The following is a 23,827-nucleotide window of genomic DNA, read 5'->3' as shown; positions in this document are numbered from 1 at the left end:
CGTTGCCCTCCCACGCTCTGTCCCTGTTGCCACTCTTCTCTATTCTGCCCTTACCAGTAGCCAAGTCTTGCACCTTGCATATTCCAAGCATCAGTGTGCAGACTTGTTGATGTTAGCAAAAATTTGTTAAAACTGTCCATTGTGTCCCTAGCTGCTATACTTTGACCAACAGAGTAGTGGTGAGGAATGCCCTATTTTGAAAGCACAGAATTTGGAATTTGTTTCAGACTAGTTCATAGAATCATGGAATCATAGCATCATTTAGGTTGGAAAAGAACTTCAAGATCATCGAGTCCAACCATTAACCATGCCCAATAAACCATGTTCTGGAGTACCCTGTCCACTCGCTTTTTGAATACCTCCAGGGATGGTGACTCAACCACTTCCCTGGGCAGCCTATTCCAATGTCTGACAACCCTCTCAGTAAAAAAATTTTTCCTAATATCTAACCTAAATCTCCCTTGCCGCAACTTGACGCCATGTCCTCTCGTCCTATCTCCAGCCACCTGACAGAAGAGACCAGCACCCACCTCACTACAACACCCCTTCAGGTAGTTGTAGAGAGCGATAAGATCTCCCCTCAGCCTCCTCTTCTCTAGACTAAACAGCTCCAGCTCCCTCAGCCGCTCCTCATAAGACTTGTGCTCCAGGCCCCTCACCAGCTTCGTTGCCCTTCTCTGGACACACTCCAGCACCTCAATGTCTTTCCTGTAGTGAGGGGCCCAAAACTGAACACAGTACTCCAGGTGCGGCCTCACCAGTGCCCAGTACAGGGGAACAATCACCTCCCTGTTCCTGCTGGCCACACTATGTCTGATACAGGCCAGGATGCCGTTGGCCTTCTTGGCCACCTGGGCACACTGCTGGCTCATATTCAGCCGGCTGTCAACCAGCACCCCCAGGTCCTTCTCTGCTGGGCAGCTTTCCAGCCACTCTTCCCCAAGCCTGTAGTGCTGCATGGGGTTGCTGTGACCGAAGTGCAGGACCCGGCACTTGGCCTTGTTGAACTTCATACGATTAGCCTCAGCCCATCGATCCAGCCTGTCCAGATCTCTCTGTAGAGCCTCCCTACCCTCAAGCAGATCGACCCTGCCTCCCAACTTGGTGTCGTCTGCAAATTTGCTGAGGGTGCACTCAATCCCCTCATCCAAATCATTGATAAAGATATTAAACAGAATGGGGCCCAACACTGAGCCCTGGGGAACACCACTTGTGACCCACCGCCAACTGGATTTCACCCCATTCACCACAACCCTCTGGGCTCGTCCATCCAGCCAGTTTTTTACCCAGCGAAGAGTACACTTGTCCAAGCCATGAGATGCCAGCTTCTCAAGGAGTATGGCATGAGAGACAGTGTCAAGGGCCTTGCTGAGTCAAGGAAGATAACATCCACAGCCTTTCCCTTATCCACTAGGTGGGTCACCTTGTCATAGAAGGAGATCAGGTTGGTCAAGCAGGACCTGCCTTTCGTAAACCCATGCTGACTGGACCCGATCCCCCTCTTATCCTGGAGCTGCCGTGTGAGTGCTCTCAAGACAAACAGTTCCATAATCTTCCCCGGTACCGAGGTCAGGCTGACAGGCCTGTAGTTCCCCAGATCCTCCCTCCGACCCTTCTTGTAAATGGGAGTCATATTGGCAAGCCTTCAGTCCTCTGGGACCTCCCCTGTTAGTTATCGTTCCCTCTGCTTCCTTGGCAATCTTTTCTCTGGCCATAAATCGATCTGACATGGCCTTTGGTAACATATAAAATCTGGATTGTTTTTACCAACCAGAGGTTTTCCCAAAGATGTACAGACAGGCTAACACCTAAAATAATGGTCGTTAATAATTGTTTTAGAAAATGTAATGTACTTAGAAGCACGAGTGCCGCACTGTTGTGTCACCACTATGAATTCCTCTCTGCTTTCTCCAATACGATGCATGGATACCACAAAGGGAAGCTGCATTGTTCCATCAAGAATAAGAGCATCAGGCACAGATGAGAGAAATGGGATTTGTGCCTTAGCATGTGTAGGCTTTGTGAAGCCTGCAATGCCTTATAACAAATATTTCAAAAAATTAGAAGATTTCAGCAAAAGTTCTACTTATATTTCTGGTACTATGAAGGTTTAGATTCCTACTTGCTGGTTTTGGTCCTATATTTATGATGTTCCATGTCAACATACCTTGAAAATATTTTCTTTCCACTCTTAAGATACTACAAATTATTAATAATAAACTGCTATGTTAGAGTTTAAGATAAGAAAACAGGACAGAACTTGAGTAACAGCATGCTCCTAATATCTGGGAGAAAGGAAAAAATGCAAGGGATAGTGAAAAAAGCACTGTTAGGAGCAAGCAGTTCCCATAGCACAGAAACTTAAGAAGCCAGGTTTTTAATGGGTTTCTGTGTCACAGATGACTGACTATTAAAAATGAATTATAGAAAAGCTGTGGTGTGAATTCCCCAGGATTAGACATGGAAATGGAGAGTGAATTCAACAACTGAGGATAAAAAAACCTTCAGCTGGCGTTCGTATCTCTTCATTTAACCCAGAGAATCTCGTTTTTCTTTGGGAGCGGGGAAACTCATCTCCCACATGGATCCTCTGATACATCAGCAGAACTGAACTTACATTACATTAGCCGCTCCCTCCTACCCAGCTGCCTATCTACACTATGTGCAGGAATGTCATGGTTTTGATACCATAACCTCCCTGCCCTCTTTAACTCAAATTGGACAAAATCCAAAAGGTATTAGGAGTACTGGCAGGACACATGTACTCCCACTTATGCACGTATGGTGTGTGTGAATAAGTCTTGATTCTTTAGTAAGATAAGCTAAAGTCTACAGAAATTTCATGTGAATTAACACAACATTATCCGTATAATGATGTGGAGAAAAAGAAACCCCAGCTTTCGGTATAGCCCTGTTCTGTATCACACACTTCACCAGACCTGGAAAACTGCCTGCAGTTCTGGACAATGAACTAAAAGCTTGAATTATCTCTTTTTTAATTGTACAATAAATTATAGAACTTACTGTTCTATTCTCCATTTATACAGTATGGAGGGAAAGCTGGTGACTGTACTGAAAAACTGTGGTTTGGGTCATTTACAGAGAAAATCCTGCCATGTCAGATTGATTGGACAGGAATTTGTCTATGTTTGTGCTTGGAAAACCAGCAAAAATGATTTCCGTAGTCTTGAGGAAACACCCTTTTATTATAGAGAAGTTTGTATACACAGATGCAATGTATTTACAACCAGCTTTCTCAAACAGATGACTGTTTAAAATCCTTCACAAATCTGTCAAGAATGAAAGAAAATGAAGCTCAGAAGCCCAGCCAGCCAGCCCAACCCCCAAATTCAGGTTAATTCCTGAAGATAACTGTAATGAGATAATAATACATGGAGTTATTCTGAAGGAAGCAATAGGACTGTGACAGAGATTGATGGATGGACCTCAGGATTGGTTCGGTCAGAAGCATTGCTTAGTTTGATCTCAGAGTAGATGAACCCTAAAGTAAAATTCCAACAAGAAGATGGGGACCTGCCTTTCCCCAGGGGTGTGTTAGAGACAGGCAAAACGAGTCTGGCCCTTCCTTCCCTGGCCTCTACAAGGACAGGTCACAGTGGCAATCTCCATGAAAACAAGTTGTTGGTCCTGTGCTTCCCTGGAAAGCCCTTTTCCAGAAAAAGGCAGGAAAAGCTCCACTCTTCTTCAGTCTGCAGAATGGAGTCAATGCACTGAGGGTGAGAAAGGGTGTCCTCCTTAGCAAGAGCGTGGACTCACGTGCCAGCCCAGTCACAGGAGAGATGGCACCTTGGTTTCTTCTGGTGCCCCTCCAAAACTGTGCCTCAGCTCTGCACTGCCCTTTACCTCGGGTGGTGTGCAATGGCATCAGTCTAGCTTCAGCCTGTTCAATCACACCAAATGCAGAGGAGACAATACAGGGGGAAACGGTGAGAGGTAGAGACACACATTATATTCCCTTTTCCTGTTCCTTTTCAATTAAAAGTAGAACCTTCATCAACAACAAAAAGTTACATGTGCAGGAGGCACTTCTCTGGGGAAGAAATAAATACCTCAGACAAGCATTCATGGATGGATGAGTCCCATGAGAAAGATTCTCAGCACAACCAGTTCAGTCATAAAAGGAATCTAAAATCCCCACGTTGATGTATACGAGAAACATGCAAAACATATCTGCTAATGCTCGAGCAAGTTACATGCATAAGTTTCCCATAGGTTGGGAACATATATCTTAGAATCTGCATAATTTAGTTCGCACTCAGCAGAACATTGCAATATTTACAGGCACATTCCAATGGGAAAATATTTGCACATTGAGTGCGAAAGACGCAGCTTTGTCATGTAACCATGGGACTTTAAAAGCAGGGATTTTGTGACCTCAAAATACTATCTGTGAAGTTGGTGGGGAGGAAAAAGGTGTGTAGGCAGGAAAAGAAAATTACCAGAAGTTGGTAAGAACTCTTTTTTTTGAGCGTTAGAATGGTTGCGGGCTGGGACGAAGTGAGTCCATGTAGACTGCAGGTTCTGGCTTGTTACACATCACAGAGTGCTTTGTCTACTCTCATTCTCCACACTTATTCTTCCTGATTAAGTTTGTTTCCCATTAGCCAGGTTGATGAGAATGGTGTGTAAGACTCATTCTTCTTGCAATCATAATCCTTCATAGCATAACAACTTAATAAATTCTTGCAGAACAGGAATGAAGTGAAATGTCACTTTTTTGGACTTGGTCTGTATTCTGAAGGTGAAAGTGGGCATCTGACAAACACATTTGTAATGCTTTGGAAGTTTTACAAATAAAAAAAAGAAAATCACACTCTGAACCTGATTGAGAATGCAAAGTTCTATGTTCTCTATCACTGCATGTCAGACATGGTGGGAAAATCTATTCAGTGACTACTGTAACCTTAGCGCTACCCAGAATTGTTCTGAAACTAGTTCACTAGTTTCTGAAACACTACTGTAGTTGCAGCAAATTATTAAAACTATCTACAGAATTTTAATCATACAATTTAGTTTCAATATGTCAGCAAAACAGCAAAGTGTAACCCATAGAGGTTATATCCTGGAAGTGAAATTATCAAACTATTGCTCCAATGTCAGAAAAGTAAAGCTATCCTCCCTAGGTACACAGCACTCTCTCACTTATGCTGACACATAAGGTGGTGGTGGATCTTTAGTAGCTCCATTCACAGGATCATCATACGGTGGCAACAGGACCTGCAGGAAAGGAAAAAAGGTTATATTTTTTAAAAAGAAGCCAGCTGATAAAATTTATGGAAAAGAAAACCCTTAAGGCCTTATCTTGAAAAATAAGAAAAAAGAGTAAATTAGTAGCAGGAGCAGAATAGTTAGAAAATGAAACAGCATTAGCTTGAGGTTCCTCATTTTCAATTTGTATGCCTGTTTTCATTACGAAGAAAAACATAATTTCTTCTCATTTCTTATTGACTCCAGTGACAGCTTGATTTCAGCCAAAAAGCATTCATTGCTGGTACCTGAATTGGTTCAATCTGGCAGTGACAGTAGCTGCTTATTCTGCAGCTCTCCTCTGTCAAGAGCACTTAAACCATGTCTCCTGGAGGAGTGCTCAAACTGCTAAACCAGAGTGAGAAAAGTCCTGAAAATCTCTCTTTCTGAGGCGTCCCTGGAAGAGCTAATAATTATTTTGTGGTGGGGAGAAAGAAAGCAAATGGAGTACAAATTACCCAATGTCTAAATAAATCTCCAGTTTTGTGCTTCTGGGGCACTCAGCCATGAGAAGGAAGACCTATGTTCCCATAAGCCCTTCAGTGAATACTTAAACGTCTGATAGAAATTAAGACAGATTTAATCATATATCATCCCCATTCATAGGAGTCCAGGCAGCTTCCTAGGACACGGGAGATGCAAGTTCAGGCCACACAGGTCAGAGGAGGGATTTGAACCAAGATTTCTACTTCTTTAGGCAAGCATGCTAGTTATCATGCAATTTTTAATGGCACCAGCACTGACATTAATTAACTTGCATGTGAAAAGGCAAAGGAGCACTTGCTCTGCAAATCTCAGCAGGGACTGAGGATAAAATAGATGTCTGAATGAAGAATGAGTGCACATTCCTAAAATATCTCAATATCGTGTAAGAATATCAGTTGTGGTGCACTGGCAGAGATACTTTACGCAGCCAAAGATCAATTATTCATGATGAAATTTCCAGACTGATCAGCATCACTTCTTGGTCATTAAAGGGCACATAAAGTTGATTGTCTAAACATACATTGGGAAAATCCTGATCTCAATAAAGTCAATGGAAGTTTTGCCATGAGAGGATTTCACCAGTTCTTAAAGAAGTTGATAACCTGCCTTCTGCAAAGAAACATCTGTAATCATCCCTTTTGGACCCCATTCACAACATAACAAAATCAGTGGGAATCTTTCTATAGATTTAAATCAACTCTGGATCAGGCTTTTGTAGGATGGTTCCAAGCATGATTCACATTATACTTATGTGAGTTTACAGACATGCATTGATGACCATGTGTTCAAGTACATCTGTGTACATGTTTGTTAGATTACAGAATGGCTACCTTGGCATCTTCAGCCCTTAAACAAAAAAGTTTCATTATTTAGAAAAGGAAATTGTCAGAGCCATCACTCTTTATTAATACCATACGTCTGAGCTTGTAAATGCAATATACTATGCACACACCTACTACATAATCTAAAAAAAACCTTGTATTGAAAAACATTTAATAAATTATGTCAACTTTAAAGGGTGCAAACAGCTTATGGCAGACTACTTATCTGGTGAAATTAGGACAACATATAGAACTTCAAATAAATATTGTGATAAAAATCATGAATATATTTTGCAAAGTAACCTTAATAAATCACACCGCTAAAGCACGTAGACTGTGAAAAACACTACAGCTGAGATCCTCTCCCTAGTGCTGATCATTAGTTTAACAACAGGATTTCTAGTAAAGTGCTTCTGTTACTAAAAAGGGTACTAGTTTCTCAGATGTACTGAGACATGTTCATTAGATGATTATGAAGCAATATAATTAGTAATTAAATCTGATCTACAGATGACTGAAAATGAATCAAGTTCACTTTGTGAAGATTTAGCTGTCTTATTGCACTCTTGTAATGCTAAGCCCCAAGCTGTGGTCCACTCCTTTCTGGTTCAGAGTCCATTTCATCAGTCATGATAAGAAATGACAGCAGATGCAGTCCAAAAAGCTGTCCATATTCCAGGTCTATGAGCTAATTAATAAAGGACAATACCTATTCCTGTGCTCTGATCCTCTTTTAGATCAATGTGTCCTAAGACTACTGTAGTTACATCGATATTATTACTTCAGCATTGAAGTTACTCTCATTTGCAGTAGGTCTCCTGGAGGATTTACTGGTATGAGTGAGTTTCTTCATTCTCTTCACTCCTGTATGAAACAAAATCTGTCTGGTAGGAGAACAGCCTCCTGGTGAGGTTTTTACCTCTTGGGAGGTGAGCACTCTGCTTTGCTCTATGGACCCAAAACTCATACATGGGTCAATGGCCCCAAGGAACCTCAGAATATGCTTTCTCAGTTATCAACAGTTTACAAGAAGTGAGGGGAGACAGGAATACCTACAGGAGCCATTTTGGAGAAGCCACTGGCTAAATCCTAAGGCATATGGATTTCTATATGAGTATTCAAGGTATGTGGGATATGAACTGGGGACACCACTAAAAACGTTCAGAAATTTCGCAAGAAAATATCTACAGTGGAAGGCTAAAGAGTATTTACCCAATGTCTGTGAGGTTTAGGGTCACTTTATTGCTGGAAAAGATTATTTGTCTGAACATTTTTATCAGTGATGACTTTACAGTCTTACTTCCCACACATTTTTGTGTTTAAATATTTAAATATCCTGACCTTACATTCCCTGATATGAACAGAATAGTGATAAAAAGTAATGAGTGTAGAATGAGCAGAATTCAAAGTTACTACCGCTGCCTAGCAGCATTTGAGTTAGACAAAGAAAATATGGACAGGATGTTAAACAAAGGTTAAGATGAATGAACGTGATGGACAACACGTGGAAGAAAGCACTTGAAATTTGTGGAATACATGGCGCTGGCTGGGACCCCAAGTATCTCATGTCACTAGTATAGTAAAAGTCCTTTAAACTAATTTAACTGTTTTACTTTCAGTCAATGTGGTTTTGTCACTGTTACTTAATCATCTGTCAGCTGTAAGTCTAAATAATCATCCTTCAGCTTCCATGACAGTTTGAATAACTCTTCAACCACTCTATAATTACAAATCTTGCAACTCTGCCTCTGTAAGACTACCTTTTAATTATTTTTGAACAAGAAAAGAGTTTCAGGGCATTACTTGCTCTTAATAATTTTTCCATCTTTTCTCAACTAAGTCTATTTTGGCAAAAGGAAGAAATATGATATAACTTGAATTATTTCAGCTTTTAACTGTTTACACTTGAAATGGTTAACCATTTACAAAAAATCTCAAGGAAAAATGAATTCCATTAGAATTTTAATCATTTAATTTATACCAAAGTAGCTGAGATGAAAATCTGGATCAGAGCAGTTTTCCCTTCTCTTGTGTTAATTTTAAATTTCAGCATGGTTTAATGGAAGCAGATAAGTGCCTTGGACATAAAACAGAATAGTTACTCAGGCAGTACATTATGCTCTCCAGAGACATAAAATGGAAGCCAGTCACTGAGCCAAAGGGTGAATTCAGAAACTGGAAAAATAGAAACTCACTATTCAGTCTTATCTAAGAACCTGATTAGAATGGATGCAGTCTAAAATAATTGATGAGGACAAAAATATAGGCATATTTTAGGTCCATGGTATCCCCAAGGCAGAATATCCACTAGGACAACTGATACATTTTGCTTCCTAGGCACTACATCTGAACATTTCCTTGCTTCTTTGTTGTGAATTGAGAAAAAAGTATGTTAGCTCTCCTGGATGTTCAGGGACTAATGTTTACAGAGTGTTGGAGATTGTCACTCACAAGTTACTATAAAAAGAAAGTATGAAGGACCTCCATTTCTTGGAACTCAGTGATTGCTGTGAAAAGAAGTTCTGGCTTTTTATCAGTAGACCAGCAAGCAAGTTTGGAAGATTAGATGGTTGCAGGGTTCAGTCCTATAGGATACCTAAAATCCAAAGGACAGAAGCTCCTAACTTCTTTCACAATCCCTATAACTGTATTTAAGAACCATGTGGCATTTTAACATCATCCTTTAATGTGCAACCAGAGGAGGAGGTGACATTACTCTCTGTTTGTATAGTTATCTGGTGATAAAAGCATTGCACAGAGACTCTGAGATCAGAGCTCTAGGGGGTCCCGAACCAAGAGGGTTCAAACCCACAGCTCCTATCTGCCATATGAATCCTCCAGACACAAGGTTTTCAGTTAGGTTGGAATGACCATTTTCCACCCTCCTGTTGTCACAGTGAAGCCAAGTATGCAAGGATCCATGGGGAAAGAAAGAAAACAGGAGAAAGTGTGGCTATGTAGCCCCATGGTTAGGGTGCTTAAGTGGGACAGGGAGTCCTGGGTGCTGGGCTTTGCTCCCAATACCATTTAAGCATTTTGTGATAAGCAGTCTTGTTGTATAATATGCAGAAATAATCCAGATCTGACCCATAAGAAATCCTAGTCCTGACTTAGCTGGTGTCATCCAAGTGGTTTGGATAATTGTATTACATAAGCATCTCTCTACTATAAAGCACATGATACAGGATGACCTTCTCTGGAAGAAATAATTACCATAAAAGCTTGCCAATGGCTATAACATATGCAGTTAATATAAGCATATGTCATTTCTTATTTTTTACATCCTGGTTAATCTGGTTTTGGAGAATAGGTTTTTAAAGACATTGCTAAGAAATATGTCTAAGAAGAAACTCAGGCAAATATTTGTATATTCAAACAGTTTGGAATTAATCTTGGACCGAAGGTGGTTTTGGGGGGCGGAATTGCATAATTTCAATAATCACTCCATATTTTTGCAGCTGATTCCACATTTACCTGAACTTCCAGTAGAAAATTTTCTTTCTTCAGCATATGTACAAGTTTCCTCATATTGCTGCATTTATTCCTGTTTGAACTCAAGCTCTTAGATCTATTTGGTGTCTAGTACATTTCTAGAGCAGAAAATGTGCTTAGTCCTGTATGAGTAAACTTAAATATTTTATTAACTGATTATTTCTGCATTCTTCAGAGTCTCACCCAAAACTCACTGAACCCAATAGAACAGCATTTTGGCTGGCAGCTATATAAAACTTCTGTGAGTTCCTATGGCAAAATACCTTTTTCATGTTTTGTTAGAAATAAACATTGTTAGAGACAGCTCTAACATACTTTTCTCTAACACCTTCTAGAACAGAAATGCACTTAATAATGCCAAAAAAGCTATAGATTAAAAATGTCTATAGTAAGTGCTGATGGTTGTAGTGAGCATTCAGGATGTTTTCTCAAACTTTATCTTTTCAATAAAAACTCGTCTTTTATGCTGAAGGACTTCACATTGCATCAATACACAGTGTATAGACAGGGACAGATGACAATGAGTAGCTGAGTGGAATTAGGGTCGTCACTACTGCAATTTAATACTGGTCCTGTCGCTGACCTTTTGAGTTTTCACAAATTGTTTGACTTTGCTTTAGGAAGGTCTCCCATTTGTAAAACAGGCGTATTATTTGAAACATCTTAAAAGGTGTTGGAAACCTTAAGACAGATTTAAAAGTCTCTTGGATGAAACTTGCACATGACTGTATGAGACAGGGACTAAATTGTGGAAATATTTACAAACTAAATATATATTTGCAGAAATTTCAGCCTATGCCTGGAAATGTTTACCCCAACCTCTTCACCACAGCTATGTGTGCATTACGTATCATTCTTCTGCAGAAGTGAACTTTACATTTCAGGCACCCAAACCGCTACCAGCAATCCTTATGGAAGGCTCCTGTGAATACGCAGGGAGGAAAGGGAGAGAGGGCAAAAGGAGCCTTTTCTTTCACACAGCTCGCATAAAAAGTGTCAGTGGGTTCAGGCCTTATTTGCTGTTTATTTAAAAAGGGAGGGAGTGTAACCACAAAGTGAATAGTGGTAGGCAGATGGTGAGAGTATGCCACAGTCAGTGCTGGACGTTTCACAGCTAAAAGTGCTGAACCACAGGAATTTCCTCATCAGGGAGCCTCTGTCCAACATGCAGCCCCTGGCCTGGTGATGGGACGAACACTGACACAGCTGCAGGCTGAAATACAGTCACCACATGCCTTTCCTAATTCAGGATAAATTTTCTCTTCGATGTAGCACAGGGCTGATGCATCATGTTCAGAGACAACTGAATTGAAAGACGAGGTTTTAAGCAGCACATGCCTAGTTGCACCAGTCCTCTACTCCGGGTTCATTTCATCTCAGTGATTCCAGCCCAACACCGACCACCAACTTGTTACAATCTTGATACCATTGCGCAGTTTGGAGAGGGTTTAATGGTATGCAATCACATTTACTTATTTCATGTTTACTTCCCTGCTCTCCTGTCATTCACCCAGCCAAGAGGAGTGGAATTTCCTCCCACAGCTGCGGCGCTTTGAGGAGCCATCAACTGCAAGCTAAACCATGTTCAGCTGCAGTGAAGCAAGCAGTGAGCCTACAAAGAGCTCTAGAGGGGAGGCTGCTGACATGACCACCTGTCCAGTTCAAGATAGTCCCAACAGCCCTTGTGTACTGTTGGGTTCTTGACTACACAAATATTATGAAGATCACCTGGGGAAAACAGATTTCTGTGTGTATAAACAGCTATAGTTGGCTGATTGCTTCACTCTGTATGCAGGAAAGGCTGAGAATAATTCTCTCTTTGCAACGTTTTCCTGTCAAGTTTGACAACATTGTTTTCTTCTGAGAAGTCTGAGACTGCAGAGGAAAATGTAAAATTAAGATGTATTTTTTGCTTAAAATTTTCAGAAATCCAGATCTTCTCGGTAGAGCTCTGTTTTGGAGGCTCAATGCACCAAGTGGCAGCTATTTCATTTAGTGCTATGTATGACAATGAGCACTGGGCTATATGTAAATATCATTGATTATATAATTAATTTTGTATTTTATTTTAAAGGAAATAAGACTATCAATGTAGCACATGTTTTATTTCCTGTACAAAATTTACTGGAAGTTACTATATATACTGATTTTATTGAGGCAGAGTCTTCAAAAGTTTCTAATGTTTCTGTATGCAGGGTGGGAAGAAGTAGTGTTTATCAAGAGTTTCTGAAGAAAAGTGTTTTCTCTATAACGGGTGCTCAAGAGTTTTTAAGCCCTAGGCTTTTCAGATGTCTCAGAAGTGAGTCACCCAAAGTCTTCCGCTACTTTTAAAAATCCAGTTCATAAACTGCACCTTTGGGTCATCTGATCTGGTCATCTCTGAGGTAATTTCAGAAAAGTAGGTGATATTTGGCCCTGAAGAACAGTAGGTCATGCACACTCAGATTCTCAAGGGAGAGAGATTGACTGAAACAGTCAGGAAGTATTAAAATTAAATCCATTGGGAATTCAGAGTTTTCTCTTTAACCCCTTAACATGAAGGCACACTTTACACTGACTGTATGAAAAGACTTCAGGAGAAGAGGGAGCTTTTTCCTAGCAGTGAAGAAACAGGAATAATAATAATGATAATAATTCTGTAGTGAGAAGCAGTCAAATGTTGCGTACAAGATAAGACCTGGAGAAAGAAGTAGGGATTAGCTTTCATCACGCTGCAGCTAAGCACGTGCATGTAGGGACAGCTCTACTGGATCAGGTGAAATGTCCATCCAGATCACAGCAATCAGTGATGGAAGATGAAGAAAGAGAAGAAATTTGAATGTCAAGGACTTGCTGAATTACTGGTCATGTCTTACAGGAATTTTTCTTCCACTGATTTTTCTAGCCTGCGTTTGAACACATGTTGACTTTTGGCACCTGCAGTGTGCCGTGGTAAGCAGTCCCACAGCTAGTCTAGGTGTTAGGTGAAGAAATACCTTCTTTGGTTTGCTATGAAACCTGCCACTATCTATTTCATTGAATGTCCCCTAGTTCTTTTGCTAAGGCAGTGAGCAGTTTTCCTCCTTTACCTCCTCCGCCACTCATGATTTTAAAGACCTCTATCATGTTCTCTCTTGTTCTGTCACTCTTTCATCCCACTAAGGATCCTTGCTCCCCTACAGTGCAGTCCACAGTTAATTTCTTCATACTAAGAAACTCACTTGACAGTTTTGGGCCCAGGCTGAAGAGCGAGCTCCAAGACCAGGCATGTGAAGAAGCATTACAGTCAGGAGGGTGCTGAGGAGGGAGCTGACCTCCGTCTGGACGAAGCTTCCTTTGTGCTCAGGAGAGTGGCAGGGACTTTCACCCGCCTGACCTGTGTTACGTGTTCTTCCAGATGAGATCAACTGCCCTTTAGAAGCAATTCTTATCAATAAATGCTTATAAATATCTGCTTCAGAGGTGGCTGTTTACAATGTAAATGGCTGCTCTGGTCAAACGAGTCCTGTCAAAGCAACTGTTGCTGAGGAAGTCAGAGAGTAACGTTTACAAAAAACCTTTCCCATCTTTCTTTTTCTCCTTCCCCTGTCATCAGATAAAAAAGCCCTGGGTATAGGGCCAAAGCTTCATATCTGAGCCAAATCATATTTAATATAAAAGGAGAAATGTTGTACTTAATGCACAGATGCTTTTGCTTGAAAAGTTTGTCCAAAACGTGCTAGTTAATTACTATTTAAGGGTTTCATGATATGTTGTTTGTCAAATAAATCCCAAGAAACCTTCTTCTCAATATGGACAGGAAGTATTTTCATGTTTATATGTATGCATTTCCTTTAGAAACCACACTAGAATGATTACAGATGGTGTAACAGGAAGCAGAATAGCTCAGAGATAATTTATAACCCCATTCAGCAAAGAAGTAGGCCTCAGTGCTGCAAAATCATCTGTGCAAAGTTAGAGTTGGTGTATTTTGCTTTCCTGTGACAAAACTGCTTGTTTATTTCAAGCCACCAGCTCTCCAATACACTATTTAAGAAACTTTACACGAGTTTATGGATTTCTGTAATGAAGCAGCACAATGTTTTCAGCACTCCAGATAGAGGAATAAATGTATATATTACTAGGACACAACAATATTTAGGGACAGATTGTGATTACCCTTGCGTGGGAAGAAAATTGGATTCAGGAAACTATTGTTTTTTTCCATCATGTGCAACCTCATAAAAGTCATCCAGAATAATGGTGTAATTACCCCCTCCGTTCAAAGGCATGGAGAGATAGTCCACCTCAGGCCACAGAAGTCTTTCCTACATCTTGGCCAGCCTTCTACTGCTGCATCTCTAGTTGCGCATCATGATTTTGTATGGACAGAACATATTTATTTTTTCAATTTTTCCTTAATGAGCATTTGCTGGATGAGCACATGCTTTCTCCGGGGGTACTTGCCTGCATGTCATCAGTACTGAAGACTTGAAGTATACTTTGACTCTGTGTAACAAATGGTTGATGTGTTGTCCTGAGTGCAGAGACTGTAACAGAGCACTAATATTTCAATGGACTTTTTAATTACTAACCTGCACCTCTTTCTAACCTTATCTCCTCTTACAATTACATCGTGTAACCCACTCAAGAGTTAATAAGACAGGAACCTAGGAATAGCTCACATGGGGCAGCCAAATTGTATGACAGGACTGGTCATCTCCCAACAGCGTGGTTATCACAGCCATGCTTGCATTACAGATATTGCTGGAAAGGCTTCTGTCATATCTCCATCTCACCAGATGGACCGTTTCTCCCTGTCTGTATGCCTAGGGACGTGGGATGACCCGATGTCAGTCTTTGGGCACCACAACAGAGAGATGGGCCAGTTGTAAAGTTTGGAGGTAGGTTTTGAAGTCTCATTATAACTTTTGGGAGCAGTAAGATCTGGGATTTTGAGATGACCAGCCTCTAGTTCTGTCTTCCATACATATTTTTCACTAATTTTTGGTTTTATACAAACACATTCTTTTGGTATCACTATTAAAAAGTAAGTCATAATAATTGCCATATAAAATCCAGCTTTTCTTGCACAGTGTATTTAGGCATTTCCTAGTGAATGCTGAAGGGAAGCCTTTGCTTATAACCAAATTATTAAAATACTGTGTTAAAACTACAAAGGACTAGTGTCATGAAAGGTGATGAACTGACAGCTTGAGGGAAAAGTCTTTTGTTTATATAAAAATCCATTAATGTTAGTAAATCACATCTGTAAAGCACCTGTCAACCAGAAACTGCCACAAACTTTTGCAGATCTTCTAAATTTGGTACATGAATGCCCACTCAGCCTTGTTCTTTCTGAAGTTGAGTGTTTGTCACAGAGTTCGTTTAAAACAGACCTCGCTTTCTTCACTGCTCGTAAGAAGAGAACCGAAACCACAAGTGCTGTGCAGTTCAGGACAGACCACAGCAGACAGTCCTGTGTCCATAAAGAGTCCCAAGGGATGCTTGGGAAGAGCGCGGTTGCTCTATGGGAGCCGTTAAAGTGCATTGGAATCAGACTGAAGGAATGGTCCAGAAATCACCAGAAGCCATTAAGAACCGCAGGAAGCCAGACCTCTCGATTATTGTCACACCCTCAGCAAAACAACCGCAGCTGGGTGCTCCTCCCTGGCGGGGAGCTGAGCATTGCTTTCACACAGTCTCCGAGAGAACAATGCCATCTACTGAACCACCAGCCTCCCTCCCACCTAACTGATGGCTGATATTCTTTCTGCATCTGCACAGTTTGCGGTGTTGGGTAAGTTTCGGCAGAGAGGCTCGGAGCTGGAGGGACTGGGATGTGTGAGGAGTTCCTCCTCCGCTTGGCAAAGGCCAGGCTTGCGCTCTGCCAGGGGATGCGATGCAAAGATACCGGATGAGCTAGTGCTGGAGCTGAAGGCAGGACCGCCTCTGGGAAGAGCAGCTCTGCAGAAGGGCAGGGCTTCTAGCATGGGCCAACTATATGGCTCTAAAGCCATAACGTGGCTAACTGCTGCCGTGACTTTGCCTCTTGCACCCTGCTGCATTTCCCTGTTTGAGCAATACCTGCCTGAGTGAATTCAGGCCTCCCTGTCGTTTGTTGCACAGTGTAACTATGACTTGAGCCTGACCTGGAAAATTCACACACGGCTCAGCTTCTACACCCATATATCCTTGGCAACAGGGATTTAAGTTGTCATCGGCTTTTGCCGCACTGATACATATCCTTGGAATTATACTGAAGACTTTGACTTGTTTTTTGAAGCCCACAATCCAGCAGCTGTCAGATGGTAATGAATCAAGCCTGTTAGAAAAAAAGGGTCTGTAAAGAAACACTGCAAATTTATAAACACTCTGTTTTTTCCTACATTGCAACAGTCCCAATTAGTGGAACCAAAAATATTTGGAAGATTTAAATCCCCATTTCATGTCTTCTTTTTAATCTAATTATGAACACTGAGAACAGATTTGTCTATTTCTATTGCAAATCTCTTATGAATTGTCATGTATTAGAATAACTAGTATTTGAGTTGCAAACATAAATACAGTTTTTGTGTTTAAAATAAAAATCTACTGGGCAAAATAGATAAAGATGTATATTTTGATCTTGTAATTTAACTTGTAAGTAAATTTAATGACTGTAATGACAAGTTAAAATGTTTTGGAAATCTTATTTTTAAACTTAAGAGGGTATTTGCCCCAAACTGACACTGTTAATAGCCTGTTCCAAACAGCACAGCTGGCTTCTGAGAGCAGCTACACAGTAATAAGTGAGACCTGTAACAAGAAGCGTGATTAGCAAATAGCACTAAGCAACAAACAGGCAGCATGAAGCAATTCAGACCACAGGGAATGCTGGATTTTAAGACAAAATCCTTCCATAAACAAGGAAGCAGTGGAAGAAAGAGCTGAGTATAGATGATAAGATGGGAAAGTTAAAAAGAAAGAAGAAAAAACAATCTCTTTGCTAAGATTAAAGGACAACTGACAAGGGATGGGACTTCACTGCAGGTAGAATATGAAATGCTGGAGCAGCTGAATAGCTGTTTGTTGGCAGATGCAGGCTGTCATGATACTTTTCTGCAACTCAAAATCAAACAGAAGAGGAGAAAATGCACGTTGCACATGCACATTAGCAAGATGTGAATGCTGGCATCCATGTGGAGCCTGAGCCCTTTGAAGAAAGATTCTCTGATTAAAGACATTGCTCTGGGAATGTTTATAAGCACAATTCTGCAAAAAAAACAGATCCAGCATTTAAAGCACACTCCCAAGTCTCATGTAGACTATTGCATATGGTTACTAACTAATCACCCCCTTTACTTCAAGCACTGGGTAGCTCTGCTTATATCCCTTTTTTTCTTGCCCCTGCTGCTGCTGCTTCTTCTTCTCTGCCTCCTGTTTTACCTGCTTTCCCTCTTGTAGGTTTTATCAGGCAGTTTCCACTAAGGAAGGTCAGACCTCCTTTGCCTGGACTCAGTTGGAGGCCCTGAGAAGGGCTCAGAGAGTGAGTCATGCCAGCGGTATTAATTTGTGGTGTTCGCTCACTTTAAAGTATGTTCATGGTTACTACTCACTGGAAAAAGATGCCTCTGATCTAGTGGCTCAGTAATAACGTTATGCATACAGACTGACACACAAGATCAGCTACCTGATGAACATTGCCAAGTTGGTAGGATTTTTATGTCACATTATGGAAAATAAAAAAACAGGATTTTTCTCCAAGTTGTCTTCTACTTGACATATACCATCCTAAAACTGGCTCAGTAGCTGGAAATCACAGGTCCCAAAGCACCTACCAGAAACAAGAGCTCTTGTGCATGGTTTGTCTGCCTCTGGGCTCCATCTTATGCTTCAGTCTGTTTAATTGGCATGAGTCTAAGGGTCCTTCCCTCTGTCCATAGCCAAACTAATCACCTTCCACACGTGTAGATGTCCTTGTTTTGCCTGGGATAGAGTTAATTTGCTTTCTGCTAGCTGGTATAGTGTTATGTCTTGGATTCAGTATGAGAAGAATGTTGATAACACACTGATGTTTTCAGTTGTTGCTAAGTAGTGTTTATACTAAGTCAAGGATTTTTCAGCTTCTCATGCCCAGCCAGCAAGAAGGCTGGAGGGGCACAAGAAATTGGGAGGGGACACAGCCAGGGCAGCTGACCCAAATTGGGCAAAGGCATATTCCATACCATGTGATGTCATGTCCAGTATATAAACTGGGGGGACTTGGCTGGGGGGGGATCACTGCTCAGGAACTAACTGGGCATCAGTCAGCGAGTGGTGAGCAATTGCACTGTGCATCACTTGTTTTGTATATTCCAATCCTTTTATTATTATTGTAATTTTTATTATTGTTATTATTATCATTACTAGTTTCTTCCTTTCTGTTCTATTGAACTGTTCTTATCTCAACCCACGAGTTTTACCTTTTTTTTCCTATTCTCTCCCCCATGCCACTGGGGGGGGGGGGGAGTGAGTGAGCAGCTGCGTGGTGCTTAGTTGATGGCTGGGGTTAAACCATGACAGCAGAACAACACAATAACACAAAGAATGGCTCTTCCAACCTTACCAAAGAATATGGTTCCTCTGCTCAGAGGAATCATCCAGCAGGAATGAAAGACCTAACCTGCACTTCTCAAATAGGTCTCCTATTGCTTTGAGAAAGGGAGACCAAACAAAAGTGTTGACAGATTAATTACAGGCTACTTAGTTGATGTCATGTCCACAGAAGGAATGTATCTGCACTGAAAAAACAAGTAACTTATTAACTGTTGTGGATAAATGTATGTCAGATAGGATCCACTGGAGCGATTTGATAAAGTATGTATGGATCTAAATCCCACTTTGAAGAGAGATTTACGGCTTTACATTTTATCCCCACTGGCAGCATGACCGGAGATGAAACTTCCATTGATTGGCTTCAGTGAGAGTTAAAAATAAACAAAATGAAATCCTCTGGCTGTCCAAGAGCACAAAGGAGCTATTCCTGCTCCAGAGAAGAAAATATCTAACTTTGGGTTATCTTCTGCACTTGTACGGTGGCAATTTTTCCAAACTGGATGAACATTTCCATGGTACTGCTGTCACAGTTTAAATTAGTGTAGAAAATTAATCTTCACCCATGGTGTGCTTCAGCAGTTGGCAGGAAAAAGCAATCCCAGATTGGGAAAGTGGAAAAAATAATCTTCAGGTTAATATGGTTCACTGCGGGGGAGGCACCTTACTGCTATGCCAAAATCTCCTACAGATAAGTCCAGAAACTGAGGGGAGAGAAGTATTGGAAAAACACTTACAGGAGGGAGATGATACCATATCCCCAAGTGACTCTGCTGAGACTGAGGTACACAGCTGGATCCCCAGGTCCTGGCGTTATCAGCCCTTGGAGCATAAGAGGGTCACATCTTCCCACCAACTGGGGAAGACCATTCCCCTGCCCAGACCCAGCTGGTGCACCAACCCCATAATGCAGTTTGTTCATGGAGCCAAGCCAGGTATGTTCATGTGGTGTCCAACTTCAATCAAGGGCCACAGAAAGAGGACCTCTTGCCTAACAGGGGCAGCAGGAGTATGCCGTTCACAGCCTGCAGTGGGGAGGATGTTCGTTTGTTCCAGATGGCACACTGGCAAAAAGGATGGCTTAAACCACTTACACAGAGTGACAAAAATCAGATTATCTGGTAGCCAATAACTGTAGCTATCAGGTTAGTTACAGTTCAGATCTATGAGCATTATTTATAAGAACCAGTTTGATCAGAGGGAACTAACTGGAAACTTCTGTGCTGGGAATTTCCCCCCCAGATCAGTCCATACTTCAGTTGTTCTCATGGCTTTTAGTGGTATGAAAATTAGATGGTTAGTAGGAAGGCAGAGGGACAGCTGAATTTTTTTTTTTAAGTAAAGTATTACTGAATTGGGGGCTGATAACAGAGAGGGGTCTATAGAGAGGAACTCACGAGGAGCGTGAGAGAAGGTAAGGGAGTGCCAGCGACCAGCCTTGGTAGAGCAGTCCTGTATGGGGACAGAAAACACAAAAGCTCATCTCCTGGAAGGACGTATCAGTAGGTTTCCACCACGTGACCAGCCAAGAAGATGGATTAAGACTGCTGGTGAGACCTGTACACGCTCATGTACATGAGTTTACAGAGTCATGATGGACTTGCTTTAGATAGAAATGGGGGAAACTAATTGTGAGTCCCACCAAGGACTTCCTGAACACAGACAGTCAAGAAACAAAAACAAGAAGCAGGCTCGCACAGCTGTGGTTAAGGAGTTATCCATTCTCCTAATCGAATCTGGATGTGATGTGTAAATGTGCTTACACACCTTACCAGTGCTAAATTAAGAAATGCAGTAAAACAAAAGATAATCTGGTTATTATTTTCAGATCAACTTTCTGGACTGGATAACCAATTATATACAATCACAGGTGCTTATTCTTTTGAACCATATCCTAGTGCTCTATATTAAAGAAGTTTCCTTCTTTCTTAGGAAAGAGACCTGTAATCCAAACATCTTGGGTTCACAGCTGCTGCAGCCAGCAAGTAACCGTGGACCCTTCCTATCTCTTGTGCGACAGCATCCCAGCTAGTAAGGATTTGATTGTTCTTCTCAAGAAAAGCTCAGTCATTAATGTCATATTTCCATTTAAATTGAAACTCTTAGGTATATTTTTCAAGGGTTCTGAGCAGGTAAACCAGGCAACTCCTAGTTCAAAAGTTAGAAGAGGGAAAATAATGATCTTTATGAAGGTATAAATAAATTTGTATTTATCTGGCAATGGAAGATCCAAGAATTTGATTTTGCCAAGATGTTAATAGACCAGAGATAAGAATAACTATTGTAGCTGACATGCCTTCTCTTACAACAGACAGCGGTGTGTCCCTTCAAAAAATTCCATACAACAATCATCAACTAATCATAACATGAATGCAATTGTTTATGGCTATCTAATTGTCTGTAATTAGAGTTATTAGAGGACAGGGGTTTACCAATCCTTTTCCATTTTCAATATAAATCCTGCAGGTATACTGAATTTTGAATTCAAGGATGAATTTGTTGATGATTTGTTATTGAAGGCAGAGGTTTCTTTTTTTCCCCTGAGTGCCAATTATAATAGAAATAAGGTATACATTTCATTTTTAAGATATTTTTCAAAGACAGCTCTCCCAAAAAACTGTAAGACACAGTAATAAAATGTTTGTAGTAATAAATTTCTTAGCTTCATTGAAAATATTTATGTAACTGCAGAAAGATTTTAAATTTCTAATCATCCCGATACATAAACCAGATCTTTTAAGTTTGGCACTAAACTAACCCATACTCTAGCCCATATCTGAACTCCATTCTAAATGTTTTTTGTAATACAGTGTCTAGCACTTGCAAACCTAATAACTTAAAAAAATAATAATCTTGTGTGTGGAGTGTAGATGAGATGCATTAATTACTATGCAGTACAAGGGATATTAGCAGGTAGCAGCTGGGATCTGATCTCTAGATTTTGGAAGTGGTGGGGTATATTTAAAACTTGTTACTCTAAATTGTAGCTATTATGCCCAGTTCCATATTTAAGCTTAGATTTTCACTTCCGTTTGTACAGATTGGTATTCTTTCAGCTAATGCTGATGATAAGCATATATAAAAAAAAATCCCTGAAGACAAGAATATGCCCTGCAGATATGACCTGCAGCTCTGCTGGAATTCAGGTAGCAGGTTTGATTCTAAAAATGACACATTTCTTTCAAAGCAGAGGGCAGAAATTGACTCACATTTTTTAAGAAACTTGTAGTTTAGAATTTAAAGGCATGCTGGCGTGAAGGAGCCCTGCTGAAAGAAGTTTCCCAGCATCAATAAAAATGAAAAAACTGTTTTAATACAACAGTGCACTTGAGTGTTGGGGGAATATTATACAATTCAACAGACAGCAGTGACCTATCACAGCAGTTCAAAATTTCATGAGGTTTCTTCAAGAGTCCTAAACTCTCAAAGGTCCTCAGCACTCAACTTTCAAAGTCCTATTCTTCTGCACTTCATTTTGAAACCATTTTTATCCAACTGCAGTGAGCTTACTTTTTTACAGTCATGTGAAGAGGTGTTTTTGCTGATGTCTCTCAATGTAGACATAGAAAAAAAATCTTTTTGAGTCTGATTTGGGAGGGTGAAGGGAAGGAAGAACAATCTTCTGATTCACAGTGGAGGATGATGAGGATTTAACCCTACAGACTGTTGTTCCTTGCTGAAGCTCAGCAATGAGCAGAAGAAAGAAAGAGGCTGCTCAGGAGCACGTCAGCTCCTCCATCACATTGCTGAGTGCACTGTGCTGGTGGGCATCCATGGAGCTTGTCAGGGAAGGGTGTGCAAGAGATGGAGACCGACTGTGTCACCTAGGGATGAAGGAGCTCATCCTGACTGGAGAGGAGCAGTCAGACATGGGTTTGAATGAGGCTTGCCTCCACCCCAAATAAATAATTAAAAACCCAGGCTGTTAGTGACTTTCTCTCCTCCTGCCTCTCTGGCTGGCCCTGAGAAACTCTTCCCCAGCAGCATTGCTCCAGAGCCTTTCTGTACTCCTGAACAAGAATTTTTGGGTGAATTTTTTGGTCAGCTGATAGATTCCCAAACAGCTCTTTCTATAGGACCTGATCTAACATCATCTCATTGAACTTAGAAAGAATGAACAACAGATGCATCATACCTGAAAGCAAGAGATTCTGACCATATTCAAATTAAGGAGGTGTAAATATTGAGGAAAGAAGAAGAGTCCTATGGTCAGGGCACTAGTTAGGAAGGCACAGCCTTTCTCAAAACCTGCCTCTGCCATAGCTGTCTTGTAAGATCAAGATAAGCAAAGTTAAATTAAACTCTCAGTGCAAGAATACGTCATCTGCAAATGGGATAAAAGGGCTTCCTTTCCTCACAAAATACAAGTGCTTTAAAGACGAGGAGGCAGCTCAGAGCACTTCGGTAATTACTAAATACAAAAGTACTGCGAGGAGTTTTGGTAACCAGGCATCTCTGAAAACCAAAGTCTTTGCTTTGTAAAGACAGCAGTGGAGCAAGTGGTTTTAACGTAGCTTTTAAAAAGCTTTGGTAAGTTTAGTTTCCCAGATAATTCAGCCGACAGTCTCACACCACTGAGCCTGCCAGTTCTGTGGGCTGTAGAGTTAGCAATGTTTGAAGCTGAGTTACAACCACACACAGGCTGAACGAAAGAGCTATCGAAATTATTTCACATAAAACTCCTGGTTTTATTCAATGTAGATTCCAGTAAGGAAAGTAGTAATACTTCTTAGCTTTCAATAAACCCATATTTTTATACTTAAATGCCAGCCCTGATCATAGTCCGTAAAACTTCTTACGCTTTTCTTAAAGTTCCAGGTATTGAAGACAAATAACTATGCAAGAGTTACAACTTTCGTATAAAAGGAGTAATAGTTTTCTAAGTCCTTGCAGCTGCACAGGAATCACTCATTCTAATGGTTTAAAGTTGATGGTCTAGTACCTCAGCGTGTGGAGACCACCCACAATTAGAAAAACTTGAGGAAGGCAATCCTGAAATTTTACCCTGATGATCCAAAGGACCAAGTTCATGCTGCTCTCATTCCATTAAATGATGTAAAGACCCTCATTACGTAAGCCAGTGGAGTCACCCCAGGGACTGATTTGACACAGTGCCCTCAGTGTGTAGTTTGGGTGGAACTGAGCAGCTCCACGGAGATAACCGTTGCAAACGGTGTTAGCTCTTTCCAGGGACTCTTTCTTCTTGTATTCCTTCACTGCCTTCTGCA

General features: G+C 40.9%; 1 protein-coding gene across 1 annotated transcript in view; it reads right to left on the bottom strand.

Annotated features, from left to right (window-relative positions):
- Positions 1 to 3,187: 3,187 nt before the first annotated feature.
- LAPTM4B (lysosomal protein transmembrane 4 beta) overlaps positions 3,188 to 23,827 on the bottom strand; it is a 62,584-nt gene continuing 41,944 nt past the window's right edge. The window contains exon 7 of the mRNA XM_052787754.1: positions 3,188 to 5,238. Coding sequence (XP_052643714.1) covers positions 5,164 to 5,238 — 75 coding nt within the window. The 3' untranslated portion in view covers positions 3,188 to 5,163. The remainder of the gene's footprint in view (positions 5,239 to 23,827) is intronic.

Source organism: Harpia harpyja, chromosome 5 (assembly GCF_026419915.1).
Source record: "Harpia harpyja isolate bHarHar1 chromosome 5, bHarHar1 primary haplotype, whole genome shotgun sequence".
In the NCBI taxonomy this organism is placed as follows: Eukaryota; Metazoa; Chordata; class Aves; order Accipitriformes; family Accipitridae; genus Harpia; species Harpia harpyja.
This window is presented reverse-complemented; position numbering and strand designations above follow the sequence as displayed.